The sequence below is a fragment of the Serinus canaria genome, chromosome 3 (genome assembly GCF_022539315.1).
Source record: "Serinus canaria isolate serCan28SL12 chromosome 3, serCan2020, whole genome shotgun sequence".
Lineage (NCBI taxonomy): Eukaryota > Metazoa > Chordata > Aves > Passeriformes > Fringillidae > Serinus > Serinus canaria.
Window position 1 is genome coordinate 7,780,743 of NC_066316.1, and position 18,919 is coordinate 7,799,661.

An 18,919-nucleotide genomic window follows, 5' to 3' on the forward strand; every position below is an offset into this window, starting at 1 on the left:
CACAGCTATATCCAAACATATGGCAATACTCACATTAAGGTAGTGAATAGGTTTAGTGACATTGAACTTGTCCATGGTTGAGATGATTATGGAAGGAGTAGTAAGAAAAAACAGCACAATAAAAAGAAGCAAATTAATGCAAGCCCATCTAAACCACCATTTCAATCCACGCACTGAAAGATTTTTCCTGGAGAAAGAAGTAAAAATAAAAAAGGCATTAAAACAAGCAGGAAGCATTTGCTGTTAAAAAAAGATATATATACACTATCTGTCAAGTAACAGGTGGCACTGCTTCTTCTAAACTGAGCTTTCAAAGTTATATAACAAAACACCACACAAGTTCCAGTTGCTATTAGAAATAAAAAGAACTGTGCAACCCCTCTTGAATGATACTAGAAATTGTGCTTGCACAAGAACACGTCTAATCTTTCATTACACAAACACGATACCTAATCTAGTTAAGGTTTGGGATGAAACACTTCCATTGTTCAATAATACAGAAGTACTTAGCAGAAATGGAACAAGAAGAGACAGAGAGAGGACACAGAGAATTTTTTGCAAGGACAGTACCTATCAGAGGCAGAATCTACCAAAAAATTGTGATTTGAAATAAAATTTCAAATTTGCAAACACTTCATCCCTTCCTGCCGTATTAAAACAGCAACTAAAGATTTTAAACAAGTAAAGTTCTTAAATGTTATTTGAGATGGTTGCCAAAAGGACTGGAATGATTTGAGAACCAGGCAAAGTCAAATATTCAGAACAAACAAACAGGGATACAGAGGTTCAGTAAGAACTCTGATTATGACAAGTCTTCTTGTGAACTTGGCATATCCCTGGGCCCCTCTTCTTCAAGGTGAGGGGGGAGAAAAGGAAAAGAACAGGAAGAAGACAGACCAGAATTTACAGAGTGGACCAAGTTACACTCATCACATGGCAACTTAGAAAAATATGTATATATTTTGAGGATACTCAGCACTAAAACCAAGTTGCTTCCCTCAGACCTTTACAGTAGATATGCACTAGCCTCAAAAAAAAGGAAATACTAAGGGACAGATATAAACAGGATTGGGTTTTTTTAAATTTTGGGGTAGAAAAACTCCAGTCCATTACCCCAATAATGCCCACAGACCCCAAGGTCAATGAAGAACACCAGTAATGAAAATAAAGAGGCAGATCAGCCACATTCCAACACCACATAAACTTTTAGTTTAGGGTTAAAAAACCCCACACTCATCCCTGTTTGTCCTGTGCCCATTCTAATTCCACATTCTCACCAACAAATGGATCTAAGACAGGAACCTTACCAACAAATATTCTCAGGGTAGGGGGCATATGTAACCTCCCAGCTGGATACACACAGCTCCCTGCTGTAGGGTGATGGCTGGGGTTCTCCTTTACACTTAATGCTCTGACATTTGCAGGCATTGAAGTCCTTAAGGATGCTGTAAGGAAGACGAGGAAGATTTTTCCAATTTTTTACACCAGAAAATACTAAATACATAATGAGAAAGTCTGGGAATAGTGATAAAGTATTTTTTTTAAGTTTAATAAACTGTGATCAAGATAGAGCTTAAACAACATTGTAACATATTATGCATTAAAGACCATAATTTAAACAGTTGCTACCATAGGCCTGAGATCTGTTTTGTTAGAAATAAAAAGTAGTCTTGGTTTAAAATGTTTACCAACATGAACAACAGCAATGAGTCATATTAAAAAAATAATTAATAAATCAAAGCCTGAGAGCATTGGGAAAAGAGAAAAGACAGAGTTTTCTAAACACACCTTTACATAATACAGCTGTTTTCAAATCAAAGTAGACTAATGAAATGAGACTGCACACTAACCCTTTCACTAGTATCAAAACCAGCCAATTTTCCCTTGAGTACCAATTCTCAGAAGAATTTTTAGCATGCTAGTGTCCTCACAATTCAAAATTTTAGCCTCTTTCACCCACTTCTAAAATAATCACAGTACTTCATTCTATCTTCCAATATTATGAGTTGACTGACACTCAAAATATTTAAAGAAAATTTAAACATGCCCAGAATAAATGCTATCAAAGATCTCTCAAAGATCTCTCTCAAAGGAGAGCCGTAGAAGGGTGAGGAACACATTCAGAAAATATTTTATTTCAGTAGCACAAGAAACAATATATATAATACATAAATGGGGTGATTCCAAAATCTGTGAACATGCTTTTTTCTCAATTGTGGTGTTAACACAAAAAAGACAGAGAGCCACACACAAGAAGACCAAACTAACAAACACAACCCTCAACCCCCCAGACCTTTTCCTTACCAGATTTCAAGCAGTGATGTCAGACTGCCAGCATCTTGCAGCAGCAAGTATTTAAGACAGTTGATTATTCTTTGATAGTTTATTTTTTAAAAATACATACAGAGCAAGTTTTAGCCATCATTAAAAAGCTTCTACAACCACCTGAGCCCCCAGAACCTCACTTCTGGTGTCTTATTTTTCTCATCCTATTTCAGGGCCCTGCAGAGCAGAGAATCCTAAGGACACCAAGCAACTTTCTAATTGGATGGGAGCCTCAGCTTCACACATAATTTAATTTCCCAGAGAATGGAGTCCACCACTAAACCAAAAAAAAAATATTTTCAGGTCTTGATGACTGAAAGAGATTCCTGCAGTCCAACTTAGAACTCTTGCTCAAGGAGGGACTATCCCACCGAAATTGTACACAACACATCAGCAGCTAGAGAAGGAACTTCAGTGCCTATTTCTTCTTTCATTTTCACATCTCAAAATGTTATTTCATTACAAAATTAAGAGAGGAGACAGATTTTATCACACAATCACTACTCAATGAAAGAGTAGCAAGCAAAACTTTCTCTAATATACCAAATCCTTGCAAGAAATTCAACAAGCTGGACTTCCTTGAAAAACAGCCTCAAAAACTGTCTCTCTAACATGACTTGAAGGCCAAAAGACTGCAGACAATTTAAACTACAGAGGCTAAGAACAGAAAAAAGCATAATGTGTTATGTTGCAATACAAATATTATTCTGCTTCCCTTTACCCACTTTGTGTTAGCAAAAGATGCTTACAAAGTACCAACAGAGCATGAGAGGCTACACACATTTTTCTCTGCAAATGACTGAATAAAAGCACAAAACAACTTCTGCTATTAGGTCTAAACATATATCTATAACAACAGACAAGAGATATAGAGGATAAGTGTATCTATCACCTGTGGCCAGGTCCCTCACTGAGCCCACCCTGGTGAGATGACTTAACTGGCAGTGTAATTTGTACCCACTCTGATAGTTTGGTAATTGGACCGTTTGCACAGTAGGAAATGGAGTTTTCAGTAACTCATATTCAAGAACCAATTAGTCTGGCCTCCTAAAAACCGACCCTGATGGACTGGATCCCACACAGAAGAGAAAGGCTCTTTATCCCATTAAATGTCCCAAGCCTTTTAGTCCCTTAGGTAATTTCTTCATTCAAAGCATAGAGGCTAAAGCACGTTTATGGAAAAACTTACCAGAAAGCAAAGCAGAGCAAATCCACAGAATGGTGTAAAAGAAGAAAGGAAGAACCAACATAAGCAAACAAGAAACATAAACAAGAGATAGTTGTACTATTTTAGTAAAAAGAAAGCAAACCAGACAATGGACAAAACTTACTAGGTTGCCATGGATTTCTCTTGAAATGTTACAAAGGCCATTCCCAGTGGGTTATTATGAACAGCTTGTTCCTCTTTTGAATATTCTTCCTCAAGTTCATTTCTAAGTTTGGTATAATAATCTACAGCATCCTCCTGTGGGGAGATTGATGGCTGTTAGATGCAATGTACCAGATGGCCAATATCCTCACTAACACACAGTTTACACAAACCATAGTCACCCTTCCTCATGCCACTCCCACAAGTTACAGATCATGTCACAAGGCAAAGACAACTGGAAGATTTGCTTGTACTTCAGTTTGTGCACTAAGATTACATTTCAAAAGTTCAAGGGAATTCCTTTTCTATGCAGTACAAGAACATGGCAGATAAGCTATGAATGAATAAAGAATTTTCTGAAGGTCAGTGAAACATGACACAAACACTATTTTCTACTCCTCTAATAACCTACTTAGCTATAACTAGAAAAGAACAAAATCTCTTACCCTTTCACATCCTCTCATTTCACAGCAGCAGAATTGACCACATGGCTTAGGGTTGATTTGGACCCTCTTGCCATACTTCTGATGCAGGTGTTCATAGTAAATCAGGCTTTTTTCTGCCTGTTTTCTGCACAAAAAAAATACATCCATAACATTTTGCAAGAAAACAGTATCAACATCAAGCTTAAAAAGATTATAATCCCTGAGAGAAAAAAATTATGCCAAGGACTGATAGCAAATTAATCAGTCACCACAGATATTTACATGCAGTTTATTTTGGTTATTTATATAATTTATTTGCAAGTCTGTAATATCATTATACAGCCTACACTTGTAGTGAGGTTCCAGGAAAAATAACATCTCAATGTTATTCTTGAGAGCCCAGAAGATAACACTTGTCTCTCCTGGGATCAGCCCCTCTGGCCAAAGAAGGGGCTGTTAACTGTTATTTATTCAATAGCCCAGTTTTTCACTGTGCACTGCCTGCTGTCAGTAACTAAGTACATACATACATAAAAAATCAGCAAGTCAAAACTTAACTTAGGCAACGCACAACATATCACACCAACAAGAGATGGGCTGAGCCCCATAAACCCCTCTAAAACACAGCTGAATCTAACTGAAGTCCAGACCAGAACTTGAAGAACAGAATCCATCTTTAGGATACACCAGGTTAGTATTGCAGGTACATGTTTATTAAGGACTAGCAAAACATGAATGGAATTATGCTAAATTTGTATGGGTTACAAAAACAAGTACCTTTTTTTGAACAGGTTAATAAGCCTGGCTACGTCGTAACACAGCTGGACCTCCAGCACAGTGCAGGTTGGGTAGGCATCCCTGAAAGGAAGCAGCACATGAGAACAATAAGAACAGAAAGTACAGTGAAGAAACTGTTTCAAAGAGCAGCACTGGTACCTAACTGACATCTCATCACTCATTTCATTTCTGAATGAGGTATCAGAGAGCAGAGACTTGCACAGACAGTCATTGGAAGTTACTTAACGTGAGATGCACAGCTTTATTCCAAGTAAAAGTTGTGTGGAGGCATGAGTGGAAAGTGTGGATACACAGACACTTTCCTAAATTCTGATTTTAAGAACAGTTAACTAACTTGACTGAAATATAGTCTTTTCTGAATTTTAAACAGTGTAAAATTCAAAAAACTTATCTGCTTGGGCAGGGAAAACTACCAGAACAATTTTACATCTCCTATTCCTAAACAAAGATGGAAAGAAACTTTTTACAAGGGCATGTATTGACAGGATAAGGGAGAATGACTTCAAACAAAAGGAAAATAGGTTTAGATTAGATATTAGGAGGAACTTCTTCAGTGTGAGGGTAGTGAGGCCCTGGAACAGGTCACTCAGAGAAGCTGTGGATGCCCCATACCTGAAAGTGTTCATGTTGGATAGGGCTCTGAGCAACCTGGTCTAGTGGAAGGTGTCCCTGTCCATGGCAGAGAATTGGAACTTGATGTTCTTTAAGGTCCCTTCCAACCCAAACCATTCCATGACTCCAATGTTATCAGTCAAGTGTGGAACTTACGTGAAATGGTTTTGCACTATCTCTTCACTTGCATTTTTTGGAAGACCAGTTATGAACAATGTGCACTTAACCTGGGAGAGAAGATGAAAGTTACATTTTCATAAAATACATTAAAAAAGATAAAACAATATAAAGAAGGCCAAAACACAGCACAATTAGCTGTGTAGTAGAGTGGGAGAAAGGTAGGTAATTCTGATTTTGGTGGGAGCTCATCTATTTAAGATAGCACCTTCTATGCTGGTAATAGGTTACAGCAAAATTTCACAAATCCCTCCCCAAACCCTTCTATCCATCCATTTTCACAATTTACTCAGTAGAGCATTGCTTTCAGTCAATTCCTTCACTTTTATGTCACATTCTAGCATGGAGGAGGCACCTTAGCAATTTGTTTTTTAGCATTATCCATTGGCAAATACACTTTTTATTATTCCAATACAGACACTTACTATGTTTTCTTCTTTATATGTGACATACTTCATGTGATGTCTCATGAAGACAACAGTCAGAATCAGGTAAACAACAGCAAAAACTGTGTGCAGCCAAAGCAGATTATTGCTGTCAGACAAAACAGAAATATGAGAAACAGGAAGAGCCAATTGTCCACCTGATACAAGCAGCCATCAGAATGATACTCAGATCAAAACCTCTCACTGAACACAAAACAAGGGAAAAGGCAGCTACTGGTAGTCAGTCACACCTATGCAGATGCCTTGGACAGCCAACAGGATTATTTGCTTCTCATAAAATTCTATGGGTCATGGAGCTAAAAAGAAAACAGATGCTCCATGACATGGACATATTTAGGCAGTGTTTAGCTTTTACTTTCTCATTCAGATATATGATATATATGATATATATATGACATATGATGCTATTTGCCAAAATTTTTGTTATTTACTTTATTATTTACTGTGCTGAGTGCATAATTAAACTCTCCTTGAACACAATCCTTACTCAAATTGAAAACAGCATCGTATAGGGAGTAAATCCTGCTCTTCTGATAGCTCCTTCTTCAAAGCTTACAGAAGCTCTGTTCTATGAACAGCTCTTCAGTTTTGTGAAGAGCATTAATAATTGTAATTAAACTAAAATACAGGAACCTATTTTACAGATTAAAAAATCCAAAAAGTAAATAATCCACATTATCTGCTTGGTTTCATAACATGGTTAAACAAAACAGAAATTCTACTATGCATAGAGCCAGGGATAGATGTGGATTGATCAAGAATAAATCAGAAGATTTGCGCAGCTTTGCACTTTAACTATTTTACACACTTTTTAAAACACATTGAAGTAATTTTAATTGTAACCTCTGATGGGAGAGATATGCACACACATAAATCTAATGTAAGGGAATTCAAATCATCCAGCTGTACATTCCAGAAAAGCTATCAGCTTTACATTCCTTCTGAAGCATGGTTTGCTTTAATGGGGAAATTTCTGAAAAGAATATCACTGGGTGTGCAGTCATTAGCCAAGAGAAACATGTGGTGTAAGAAGTGAGAGCTGGGAGACCAGAAACCCAGCCTCAGGATTTCTTATCAGTACTGCAAGTGCACTGCCTGAAGCAGAACATACCCCAGTTTCAGTTGACAGACAGGGATTAAGTTATTCCAACCCCATGAGCCATGCTGCAATACCAATTCTTGTGTTTAGAGACCATGGCAGGAAACAGACATCAGCGTAGAGGGACTCTGCAAGACTCACCTGGTTTGTAAATTTACTATAGTTGTTCTTCCAAAACTATAGGGATCTTTATCTAAAAAGAACAAGAACAAGTAGGGAAATTAACTGGTGCAACAGAAAGTCATCTTTTATTCTATTTTTTAAAGAAGTTGATATATTTCCTTTTAATGCTGAGCAAGTTCATTGATAAAAAGATTTATAATCATAATCAATGCTGGTTTACTCTGTCCTGTGTTTTAAAGTTGGAAAAAACACCCCTAGATTACACCACATTCAAGTCATCAAGAAAAACAGTTGAGTGTTTTAAAAATCTATACCACTAGATCTTTGAAGCAGTTCTCTTTCTCCCTCCAATCTTCCTTCACGTCCATTAACAATATTGCTTAGGGATTGAACATATTTCCTTCACATTTTTCTTTCATCTTAACTGATTTCTTATCTCAGGCTTTTAAGCCTCATTAATTCAGTGTTGACAAAACAGTGCTGACAACCTTGGTAAGGTCAAAAATGGGTTTACATGACATTATTTCAATAGACTATCAAGTACTTAAAAAAATTATAATGCAAGTGAGGGAAAATTGAGCAAATGATCACAAAGGAAAAGGAGTTCAGTGTATCTAGAAAGCTAAACAATCCTTCCTGCCCAGACTGTTAAACCACATTGCAAGTTAAGTCATCAAAACTGAAAGAACTGCAAATGCACAAAATCAGCTTACAGTGAAGGGAGAGATACTAAAGATTTGGTTTCTGCTGTATTTCCTAAACTCACAAAGGTTAATGCAGAAAAACAGGCTATATTGTCCTGCTTAAATAAAAAGCTCATTTTAATATAACAAGAGAATTGCCAAGAAAGAGCTCATAAAAGGGAGCTCAAAGATGGAAGTTCCAAAGGTAAACAATACAAAAAGGAAAAGGTACAATGTATCTTATTACAGACAAGAGCTATGTCACAAGGTTCTTAAAATCCATGAGCAACACTTTAAACACGATATTGAGGAGACTGATACAAAGTCAAGCATGAAAAGGGCTCATAATAAAAAATGGAAGAATGTATAAAGAGAGTTTAACAGAGATCTCACTCAAAGAACTCAGGTTTCCCACCAGTAAACTGAAGGGCAGACTAGAGGACACTGCAGGTGCCACACTGGAAGACATAATGAGGACTAGACTGCAAGAAACATGAAATGAACTTTATCTAGTCAGCATTGACAAAGTCTCTGCAAGATTTGTCCAATTTTGAGACACAAACCAAGACATAAAGGAACAATGGCAGGCAGCGTAGCCAAATAAAAATTCAAGGCATGGCTGGTGTTTTTATGATCAGCCAAATGGAAAATATTTCTCATTAAAGACCAAATTAACCGGTTTGTTTATGAGAAAGAGGAAAAAGCAGATAAAAAATGTTTATCATTCTCAAGCAGCTACAAGGATTTTGTAAAGAGGAAAAGAATAATCTATTAACTCTAGTGACAGATAAAAAATATATTTTAAATTGATTGACACAAAAGAGGTTCAGTCTGCATACTAGAAAAAGATTTCTCAGCTGTGAAGATGTTTTCCGTTGACAATCACCACCAATAAAAACCGTAATGATCAACCCCAGTTAAGAGGTAAAGTTAATCCTGCTTTGAGCCTTTTTAAGTCTTGTCATCTAAGTCTTGTCTGCAGGAGGTCTGCAATCTTGTTTCTGACAACTGTTTAAAGAGCCCCCTACAATCACACAAATTTCACATCAGACTGAGGGGGGTGTTGGGTTTGTGTGGCCAGGTTTAGGTAACAGGGGGGGCTATAGGGGTGGATTCTGTGAGAAGCTGCCAGAAGCTTCCACCATGTCCAAAACAGCCAATTCCAGACAGCTCCAGGACAGACCCACAGCTGGCTGAGGCCAAGCCAATTAGGAATCATACTAATACTTCCATGATAACATATTTCAGAAGAAAAAAGTTACTGTGCAGATCTAACTGCAGACAGAGAAGAGCAGAGTGAGAATATGTAAGAGGAACAACTCTGCAGACCCCAAGGTCAGTGCAGAAGGAAGGGCAGGAGGTGCTTCAGGCACCAGAGCTGAGGTTTCCCTGCAGCCCATGGTGCAGAACCATGGGAATGCAGATATCCACCTGCAGCCCATGGAGAAGACCCACACTGGGGAAGGTGGATGCCTGAGAGGAGCCTGCAATCCTGTGGGTGGCCTGTGCTGGAGGAGGGTCCTGGCAGAGACCAGTAGACCTGTGGAAAGAGGAGCCCGTGGTGGAGCAAGTCTCCTGGTGGGACTTGTGACCCTGCGGGGGACTCACACTGTGCATGAAGGACAGCACCCTGCAGAAGAGTGACTTAGGGTGCAGCAGTTTGTGAAGATGGCATCCAGCCAGAGTCAACCCACTAGAGTGGTTAAAACACCACCTTATAAACTTCACCAAAAAAAAAAAAAAAAAAAAAATTCAAAGAGTTTTTGCTATTATATAAAATAAAGAACTGTTCTAAGAATACAAAATAAGAAATTCTTACCAAGCAGATCACCTGAGAGATTGACAGGCAATATCACACACACAGACAAAATGCTGATGGCAATCAGCAAGCAGATGATGTGCCGCTGGAAGGCGAGGTAATGGATGGCATCTTCCCCACACCTCTCGTGAATCTCATCATCACTGCATCAGCCAGAAAAGCACATGGTCAGCTTACTGAATCTTCTTGGGAGTGGTTTATGAACATACATGAAATCCTCAGTCTACTCAGGGACATCCCCCTTCCCATCAATCCCTACTGGCTTTCAAAATGGCTGTGTTCTTTCATGTGTAAATTCAGGTGCCAAAAGTGTGTTTTTCTTGTGCAATGCCACTACACAAAACTTAACACTAGGGGATTTAAAATTGAAGCAATAATCTGAAGAACAAATATGAATCCAAATTCTTTTGGACTAGAAGAGGACAAAGTCTTTTGCTGTGATGCTGTGACCTCCTGCTTTATGCCAGTCACAAGCCTAGCTCTCCAAATTAAGATCAGTGACAGTATCCACTCATCTGCTTAAAGGCTCCCTGGGAGGAAAATTACAACACAACCACCTCACTTTTATGACACCCAGCTAACAGGAGATATAAAAGGCTTTGGAATGAACTCTCACCATCTTTCCACTGTCAGCAGATTAGATCATCAGAATAGGAGAACTTAGAAAAGGAAGGAACTGAACTAGCAAAAATGAAGGACAGGCTTAACCCCCATCCCTTTCATATTTCAATGTATCCAAACTAGAAATTGATTTTTAAAATCATGATCTACTAAGCCCCAAGAGACATAAAGAACACACATCACATGTCTAACATTCAGTTTCCAGGACACACTGGGATGGACTTTCCCTAGTTAGTCAATCCATCCCCCCTAGTAAATCACCAGTTCTCCACAGAAACCCTTGCAGGGAAATCCCACTGCCTGCCTGGGGCCCTACTGGCTTCAAATAGGGGAACACTCATAAGGTACTCTTTGACGAGTAAAATCCTAGAGTGTAATTATTAGCTCTGAACCAATATAATGCTTTCGATTCACTCAGATTCACACACTGTCCCAAGATTGGGAGGTCCCTGGGCTTTGAGCAGGACAACTGTATCTTGAAAAAGTATTTCCATAAGTTGACCTTGCTTTCACTTCCTTTTTTTCAACCAACCAGAAGCACCTGTATCAGTGCTTGTATTAAAACTCTATCTACTCAAATGGAAAAATAACCCCCAAAATTTTGGAATGCAAGCCACCTTTCTAAATTAAAAAAGATCAAAGCAAACCACAGCTCACTATTTCTGTTTCATATACTTACTGCATCCGAAAAGCAGCTGTAATCCAAGAACAAAAACCCTATAAATAAAATAAAATAAAATAAAATTTTAAAAAGAAGTTTTTAGAAGCTGACATACAAACAATAGAGTCTAATCCATCCAATTAAGACAACCTCTTAGCTAAAAAGCTGGTAGCTTGTTGCTCTGAAATACAAGGGACTAAGACAAGTTAATCAGTTAAATGCTAGTAAAAACCACTGCCATGACTACATTAAAAGAAGGGCTTCTTATATAGGTTTACAAATCCCCCAATGAAACTGGATAGCAGAATTCACATCTCACTGAGCATCCCACTATGGCTCAGAAACCCCCCTTCTCTCTCAAAGGGCTCCTCTTTCAAGTGAACATTATCCAACTAAATAGACTATGTCTTAAAGGTGCAAAACTTACTATGCAGCATAAACAGAACAAGACGATTTGGGATAAAAGCATCATATAGTCAACCTAGGACAACGTGTTACTCAACAGCTAAAGTTGCTTTAGGGTTTTAAAAAGATGAAGTAAAGTACACAAATAGCAGAGCAATCCTGATCAAACACTAGTATGCTTTTGATGCTCACACAAATAATTAATTGCAAGGCTAGATATTAAGTTGATGCATGTATATATAAAATGTTGAAAACTTAGGATGCAACCACTGGACAACTCTTGCATGGCTCATTCTGAAGTTGCAACACAAAATTATTGGGGTGTACCAATTCAAAAACTTTAGAAAGACCATGGAGGGAGCCAGTTATTGGCCAAAATATTACCCTCCACTACAAACCATTTTGATAATTGAGAGTGCATAACATTATTATTAGCCTCACACTTGCATCCAGTTTTCTCAACACTGTGAGGAAAATAATGTACTGTGAAGAACAACTAGGTATTATTTGCAATGTGAACTCAATGTCACTTTTTGAACTGTTATCCCAGTACAAATTATCTACCAGTCTTTTTTTCACTCTCCCCTCCCCCTTTGAAACAATAACATATAGTCCCTCTCTAAATTAAAAAAAAGAAAACCAACAACAAACCAGACTTAGAAATAATGACACAAGATACTGGGTTTATGATATGGCAATAGTTTGTCAGGAAACAGAGATTATGCATGGTTCTATAAAAACACAGTTAACAATGCATTAATTTTTGCATAGAGATCAACTTCCAGTTTAATGATGGTTCACTGAACTAGATGGAATGGCAAATTCCAGCAGATCCCATTCAGAAAGTAGTATCAGAACTCTGGAATATTTACCTTATCATATTCAAGATCTTCAGGTACTGATGATGATGTTGACAACCGGTTATATCTTGATTCACTATAACACATAAATTGATGCTTTAAAGTATCTTTAACAACAGATGATAGAGTTTAACAGAATTATTTCAACTTCAACAATTCTGACTAAGAAATGCAGTACAAACACACTCTTTCACTTATTAAAGCTGTGGTTTTCACTCTGCAGCACATGCCTGATTATAGTAACTTTGTATGTCTCCTGATGAACAGGACATGTGAGCACAACTGAACTTGAAAGAAAATAACATTTTATCAGGATATTAAAGCTACAGTGATGTAACAGAATGCAACACAGGTTTGGGAGCCTAGCCAGGAGCAGATTTGCAAACTGCCTTCCTGTTTGGATCTTCCTCACTACAAGACATCGCTTCTTTTCCCTCTACTTTTCTTCCTTTATGGTACAGCCATTACTCACAATTTCTCGTTGCAACTAAATCCCTGCAAAGGCACCTCCTCACACAAACAGTCATGTAGCAAGGCTAGAAACATTTAGAAACTCTGTAGCCCTCAAAAGTAGCAGAGTGCCTGTTTTCAGTTTGTTGCTAAAAAGAAATGTTGCAATGGTAATAACAGGTAGTAACCTGTTAGAATGGAGTGTTTTCCTGGGTGTCTCTGTAATTTTGGCCAGCAGGCTCAGCTCACAGTCCATCAGGACAAAAACACAGGCTCCTGGGAGTCTGCTCCAGCCTGTTGGTCCCATGCCTCCACAGCCTAGTACCAAAGCACCTTCATGACTGCTGCCTCAGCCAGCTGGATTAAGCCTTCTCAGTTATTGCTCATTCTATTTTACATCATCTATCTTTCACAACTGTCCATAGGTTACACCTAAAAACAGGGTTTGAGTTCTTTCCAGTTGCTCAGTTGTGAATTTACCACAATTTGATTGCACCAGGAAGAGGCTTGCTGTTAAAAGTTCCCCCACTTCACACACAGAGAGCTTGGATTTTAAGCATCCCAACATATCATCCTATATTAAAAAAGAAATGAAATAATCATTTGAAATATTACTACAAATCGGTGAAGGATTTCAGAAACCTGCAAAAGTCAGTTTTTATTTTTGAACCCTTGGGAGATTTTGTGCCATGGGCTGTGCAGGGAGCTCTGGGAATACACTGGGCTTGAGCCAAGATAAACAGAATGGTGAATATCCCTCTGTACAGAAGCACACTGCAAACATCAATGTGCAGCATGTCAGCAGACAAGCAGCCTCTTTCCTTTCCTCCACTTCCTTAACCCACAGCTGTAGCATGAAATCCAAGGCAATGGAAACACAGGACTTATGGCTGAAACCATGGACAATAACTCTCTGAGGGCGATGTATTCACACAAAGCAGTGTGAGGGCACTTTTAACAAACATGTGCAAATGATTACAAGCATATCTAATTGATATAAATGCACCTAATATAAGCCACTTTTACTTTACATTCCTCCCCACTCCCCAAATGATTCAGTCAGTCTGATTGCATATCTTTTTTACCTTTCAACTTCTGACACCAGAGCAACACGACCATAGTCCCAGAATCTCTTTCTTATAATGGAAAACAGTAATATTAAAATCTAGAAAATAAAAAAGAAGACATTAAAATATTTCTTTTTCCCATTTCAAAATAATCATTCTTAGGTGTGTAAGAACTGACAAAAAATGCTGTCCTAGCTCATAAATCAATTTTCATATGCCAGCCAACTCAGTGGTGGCCATGCTACAGACCAACTTGTCTGGGAGCAAAACTATCTATATCTGATCTCTGCAATGTATTTTTAATCTGCCCCCTGTATTTTCCCTTTTTGAAAGAGACAAAGAAAACAAGAAAAAAGCTCCATCACTGAGTATTTCATAGCTTCATTTCTTTTCTTTTCTTTTTTTTTTAAATAAGTTGCTCTGCAGAAAGCAATGAAGTGACAAGGCCTGTTTTCTATGCATATGTAGCATACACCCTCACTTTCTGGTTCCTCCTCCATCCCATGGAATCTCTTATTCTGAGCAACCTGTTTGGCTGGAAAGTGGTGTGAGTGATATAATTTACTGGTTTCAAATACTGACTGGCCAGCCAGGATACATGTCTAGATCATCTCCGTGTCAAGATTACACAGCTCATTTCCACATTTCACAATTAATATAACCTTCTTATGAGAGCCTTCCTCCTAACAGGGAGGATTAATTTAGATCTTCCTCCTTCACCTGGTCATTAAACTTGGTGCAAGCAGGAAAGTTCTCTAGATTCTTCACAACTCGGGTTGAAATTGGCTGTAGTATTCTCCAGTTATTAGGCAGGACTGCCAGATAAATATGGGAAGAAAATGAAAAATATAAACCTCACTTCCTTTGGAAACCAGCCTAGAAATAACACATCAGAAACCCATCAACTGACAGTTACTAAAAGGATATGCGGTAAAAATATCATGAAAATAAGAATACAGGAGTTGAAAGATAATTTTCAGTACTTTGTACTTGAAGAGAAGAGGAGTCTTCTGCACTGCACCCAGCTCTCTACCTAGCCCTGCTTGAGTGCAGAGTTCAACAGCAGGGAACTCAAAAGCAGACTCAGTGTCTTAAAACTGAGCCACAGCTTTAAAAAAAAAAAAAAGCAAACACTTCAAGTGAATCTTATTAAATGCTGTGCCATTGGTGACACAAAACTGTAAACACTGTAAATCCTCAGAAAATGGATTTATGGTAGCACACACCAAATCAACAAGCAAACCAGCAAAGAATGCCACTATATAACTTTGAGGAATATCCTCTACATTCTTACAGAATGGCCAGCTCAGAGCACAGGTATTTTTAAGTTTCTTTACAGCAGACTTCTAGAACTCAGAAACTTTTCCTTTTTGTCTATTTTACTACCACAGACCCTCTTCTCAGGCCAATTTTCAGGTCTGCAGCCCTGTTTCTGGTGGTTGAAGGCCACCTAGACCAAGCTTACAAAAATAACCACAACTTTTAGGGTAGTTTCAGGCCTGTCCTGGAGCCCCCAGATAGCAACTAATCATATTCCACCTTTTATCAGGACTGAGTTGGTCAGTACATTATCTCATCTTCATCTACAGCTTCAGAAAATCTAATTTTAAAAAGCTGGCTTTTCATGAAAAAACATGGAAAACATGAAAATTTGAGCTGCAACCACAAAATTCACTACCCCCACAAACAGATCCTGTAAAACTGCACTCTCCCTACATCTACACATCCAACATACAGTGACACCACCATCCCATCTCTGTGCAAACATTTACCAACACCTGAAAAGTGCTTTGATATTCCCAGCATGGCCTCAACTCATTTCTTATTCTGAACATTCTCAGAAACCAAATTCCAACACGATAAATAAGAGAATTCAGAAGAAAATCTCACATTTGAGAAGGTCAGAAGTACTTTCAATACAAGAAATAGAAAACTGGGCTTACAAAAAAGAAGGTTACATCAAGCAGCAGGACAGTTGGGATTCCACCAAAAGTTACTCCTTGGAGCACTGTGCTGCCCTGGGCAGTGCTGTAGCAGTAAGTCTCATTTGTTCTGTTGAAAGGATCACTCCTGTTCCCAAAGATGCCTAGATGAGAATGTCCAAAACCCAGAAAATAGAAAGGGTTCATTTTGTCTATCCCTTTAAAAGACAAAAAAAAAAAAAAAAAAAAGAAAAGAAAGAAAATAAAAGGTGAAACCAACTTGTGAAAAGCCTGGTTGGTATTAGTGATATATACTAATATTACAAGTATAAAAAGTGCAGGAAGATGCAGCTAGAGAAGTACTTTGGAAAAGAAGGTGCCTTTGACCATCTCTTCACTTCATATGTGAGATGTTTTGCAATAACTGGCAGGTTCAGCTACCAGCAGTGCCTAGACAAGAATTCCAGACATCTACTGAACCACATTCTCTTACAGAAATCTGAGGATAACTCCAGAAGATCTCTCCCCAAAAAAACTTGCCTATAATTTAATCTAGAACTTCTAACTTCTTATTCCAGCCTGGACTGTGATTCTAGGAAACACACAGGGCATTAAATATTCCAATAACAGCAGTTTGAAAATTTTGTTCCCAGTTGATGAGCATGTGTGAATGCACCAGCTTGTGAACTTTGTATTTAAATGTCAAAATCTTGAGATCATTAACAAACTCTAACCACTAATTCCACAGAAAAGAACCACTACACAAATACACGTTTCTTTCTGTTCTTGGAATATTGGGTGATTTTGCTTTTTCAAAATAATTCAGCTCGAAGGCCAGCACAGCTGGCCAATTATTGTATGTCACAAACAAGAAAGAACAAAGAGTATTTCTCAGAGAACAGACATCTACCTCATTTTAGTCAACTGACCTGATCAGATAACGTAGTACCATACAAGAATGCACGAGATTTGGCTATTGATACAGAGTTCTTTTTATCAGTGCAGGCAATTGCTCGTTTATTTTGGGGCTTTCCACTTCAAACATTTCCTTTCTTGGATCTTATTTACTTGCTGATTCCCAAGTATTGCTTCATGCAGAACACACTCCTGATTGATAAATTCACAGAGAAACCTCTCTCCGAAAAAACAATCCTTCAAAAGCAAATATTCTAGGTCCTCATCGCACAGGTCCAGGGCCGCTACTTTCGGGATGTTTTGCCTCTAACAGGAACGCACATGTCTCTGACGAGATGCTGAAAACGAAACAAACAACAAAAAATACAAATAACTAAATATTCTCCTTTTAAACAGCGGGAAAACAGCGTGGAGAGTACTCCTCTCAAAACAGCATTTGCTAAGTGCTGGGCAGCGCGACACGAGGAAGAAATTTTGTCTCAGCTAATGTGTTTCATCACAGGATTAAAAAAAAAAAAAAAAAAAAAAAGAGAGAGAAAGGAAAAAACTCCAACAACGCCCATAAAAGTTGTGCCGTGACTCTATCCTTGCTTTCTACGGGCTGAAATTTAGTGCTGCCGGAAAATAAAGCATTTTTGAGGAGCCTTGGGGAATCTTCAGCACAAGCCTGCACGCTAAACTCTAAGCAACACACTGGATTTATCAGACCCTGCTTCCAATTCTCTAAAGCTGATCTTTTTAAACAAGCCAGCTGCCAGGCAGATACAGGTCAGGGGAAGACCTCCCACGGGTGGGGTTGAGCCGCAGGAGCCCAGGGAGCCCCGGACGGGCTCCAGGAACAGGAGCCGGGTCCCGTGAGGCTCTGGGAGCCCCGCGCGCTCCCGGCTCCGCCAGGGACGTGGAGCCGCGGCGGGCGGGACCGGCTTCCTCAGGAGCATACTGGGAAGCACCAGGCTCGCCACCGGAGGAGGGAGCGGGTCCCTCCGCTCCGGAGCGGGGTGGGCTGGCTCAGCGCCCCGCGGGGAGGGTTCGCCGCTCCCGGTGCTGCCCGCCCCGACCCCGCTGAGGGGAGGTCCCGCTGAGGGGGGGCCGCGCTCACGTCGCCCACTCCTCTCCCCGCGGCCCCACACTGCGCCGCTCCCGCCCTCCCTCCCTTACCTGCGCCTAGGCGGCCTCTCCTACCCCCGCCCTTCCCTTCTCTGCCTTTCGCTTCCCTGCCCTCCCTCCCCGTCACCTCACGGGCGGTCCCGGTGCCCGGCCCGGCCCCGGAGTTGCGAGCGCCGGCAACAAGTCCCGGCGTCTGCGCATGCGCGCGCGGCGCTCTGTCAGCGCTCCCCCCACAGGCCTCTCCTGCCGGGACAGAGCCACTATCCCCTGCCGGGATAGGGCCACCCCCGCCGGGACAGTGCCGCTCTCCCCGCCGGGACAGTGCCACCCCTGCCGGGACAGGGCTAACCCTGCCGGGACAGTGCTAACTCTGCCGGGACAGGGCCGCTCCGGCCGGGACAGTGCCACCCCTGCCGGGACAGGGCCGCTCCGGCCGGGACAGTGCCACCCCTGCCGGGACAGTGCCACCCCTGCCGGGACAGTACCAACCCTGCCGGGACAGGGCCGCTCCGGCCGGGACAGTGCCACCCCTGCCGGGAGAGTGCGGCCCCCGCGCCTCCCTGAGGGAGCGGGCCCTCAGATAACCGAGGAAAAGCTGCTGCTATTGTCCAGCCTGGAGAAGAGAAGGCTCCGGGGAGACCTTCTAGCGCCTACCGGTGTCTGAAAGCAGAACTGAACAGAGCGTAAAAGCGTTTTTACTTTCCCGTAAAGTAAAAACAGACCGTTTTTACTTTACGGGAAAGTAAAAACGGTCCCCCAGAAATGTGAGATAGGATTTCCAGAGAGACTTCACAATTTCAGGTCTGGTGAAGTGAGCAAGCACGCAGGTGGAAGTGGAGCAGGCCATACACTGAGATCATAGAATCACGGAATAGAGTGGTTTGAGAGGGACCTGAAATATCACCCATTTCCAAACCCCCTCCATGGGCAGGGACACCTTCCATGAGAGCAGGTTGTTCAGAGCTCCATCCAACCTGGCCTTGAACACTTCCAGGGATGGGACATCCACAGCTTCTCTGGGCAACCTCTGCCAGT

The 18,919-nt window shown here is 40.4% G+C and overlaps 1 protein-coding gene across 3 annotated transcripts in view; it reads right to left on the reverse strand.

The window, feature by feature from the left end:
• Nucleotides 1–18,108, reverse strand: part of TMEM63A (transmembrane protein 63A) — a 34,502-nt gene extending 16,394 nt beyond the window's left edge. For 2 of the 3 annotated variants that reach the window (XM_030236061.2, XM_030236058.2), the window contains exons 1-15: nucleotides 18,012–18,108; nucleotides 16,792–17,115; nucleotides 15,884–16,080; nucleotides 13,959–14,038; nucleotides 12,436–12,499; nucleotides 11,177–11,214; nucleotides 9,877–10,019; nucleotides 7,393–7,444; nucleotides 6,132–6,240; nucleotides 5,686–5,756; nucleotides 4,897–4,977; nucleotides 4,141–4,264; nucleotides 3,657–3,790; nucleotides 1,308–1,445; nucleotides 34–187 (exon numbers count right to left, since the gene is read on the reverse strand). In XM_030236061.2, coding sequence (XP_030091921.2) covers nucleotides 34–187; nucleotides 1,308–1,445; nucleotides 3,657–3,790; nucleotides 4,141–4,264; nucleotides 4,897–4,977; nucleotides 5,686–5,756; nucleotides 6,132–6,240; nucleotides 7,393–7,444; nucleotides 9,877–10,019; nucleotides 11,177–11,214; nucleotides 12,436–12,499; nucleotides 13,959–14,038; nucleotides 15,884–16,069 — 1,374 coding nt within the window. In that variant the 5' untranslated portion in view covers nucleotides 16,070–16,080; nucleotides 16,792–17,115; nucleotides 18,012–18,108. Of the gene's footprint in view, nucleotides 1–33; nucleotides 188–1,307; nucleotides 1,446–3,656; nucleotides 3,791–4,140; nucleotides 4,265–4,896; nucleotides 4,978–5,685; nucleotides 5,757–6,131; nucleotides 6,241–7,392; nucleotides 7,445–9,876; nucleotides 10,020–11,176; nucleotides 11,215–12,435; nucleotides 12,500–13,958; nucleotides 14,039–15,883; nucleotides 16,081–16,791; nucleotides 17,116–17,935 lie in introns of all 3 variants that reach the window. The other variant, XM_050972427.1, reaches the window with a different exon arrangement.
• Between the last annotated feature and the right edge of the window lie 811 nt (nucleotides 18,109–18,919).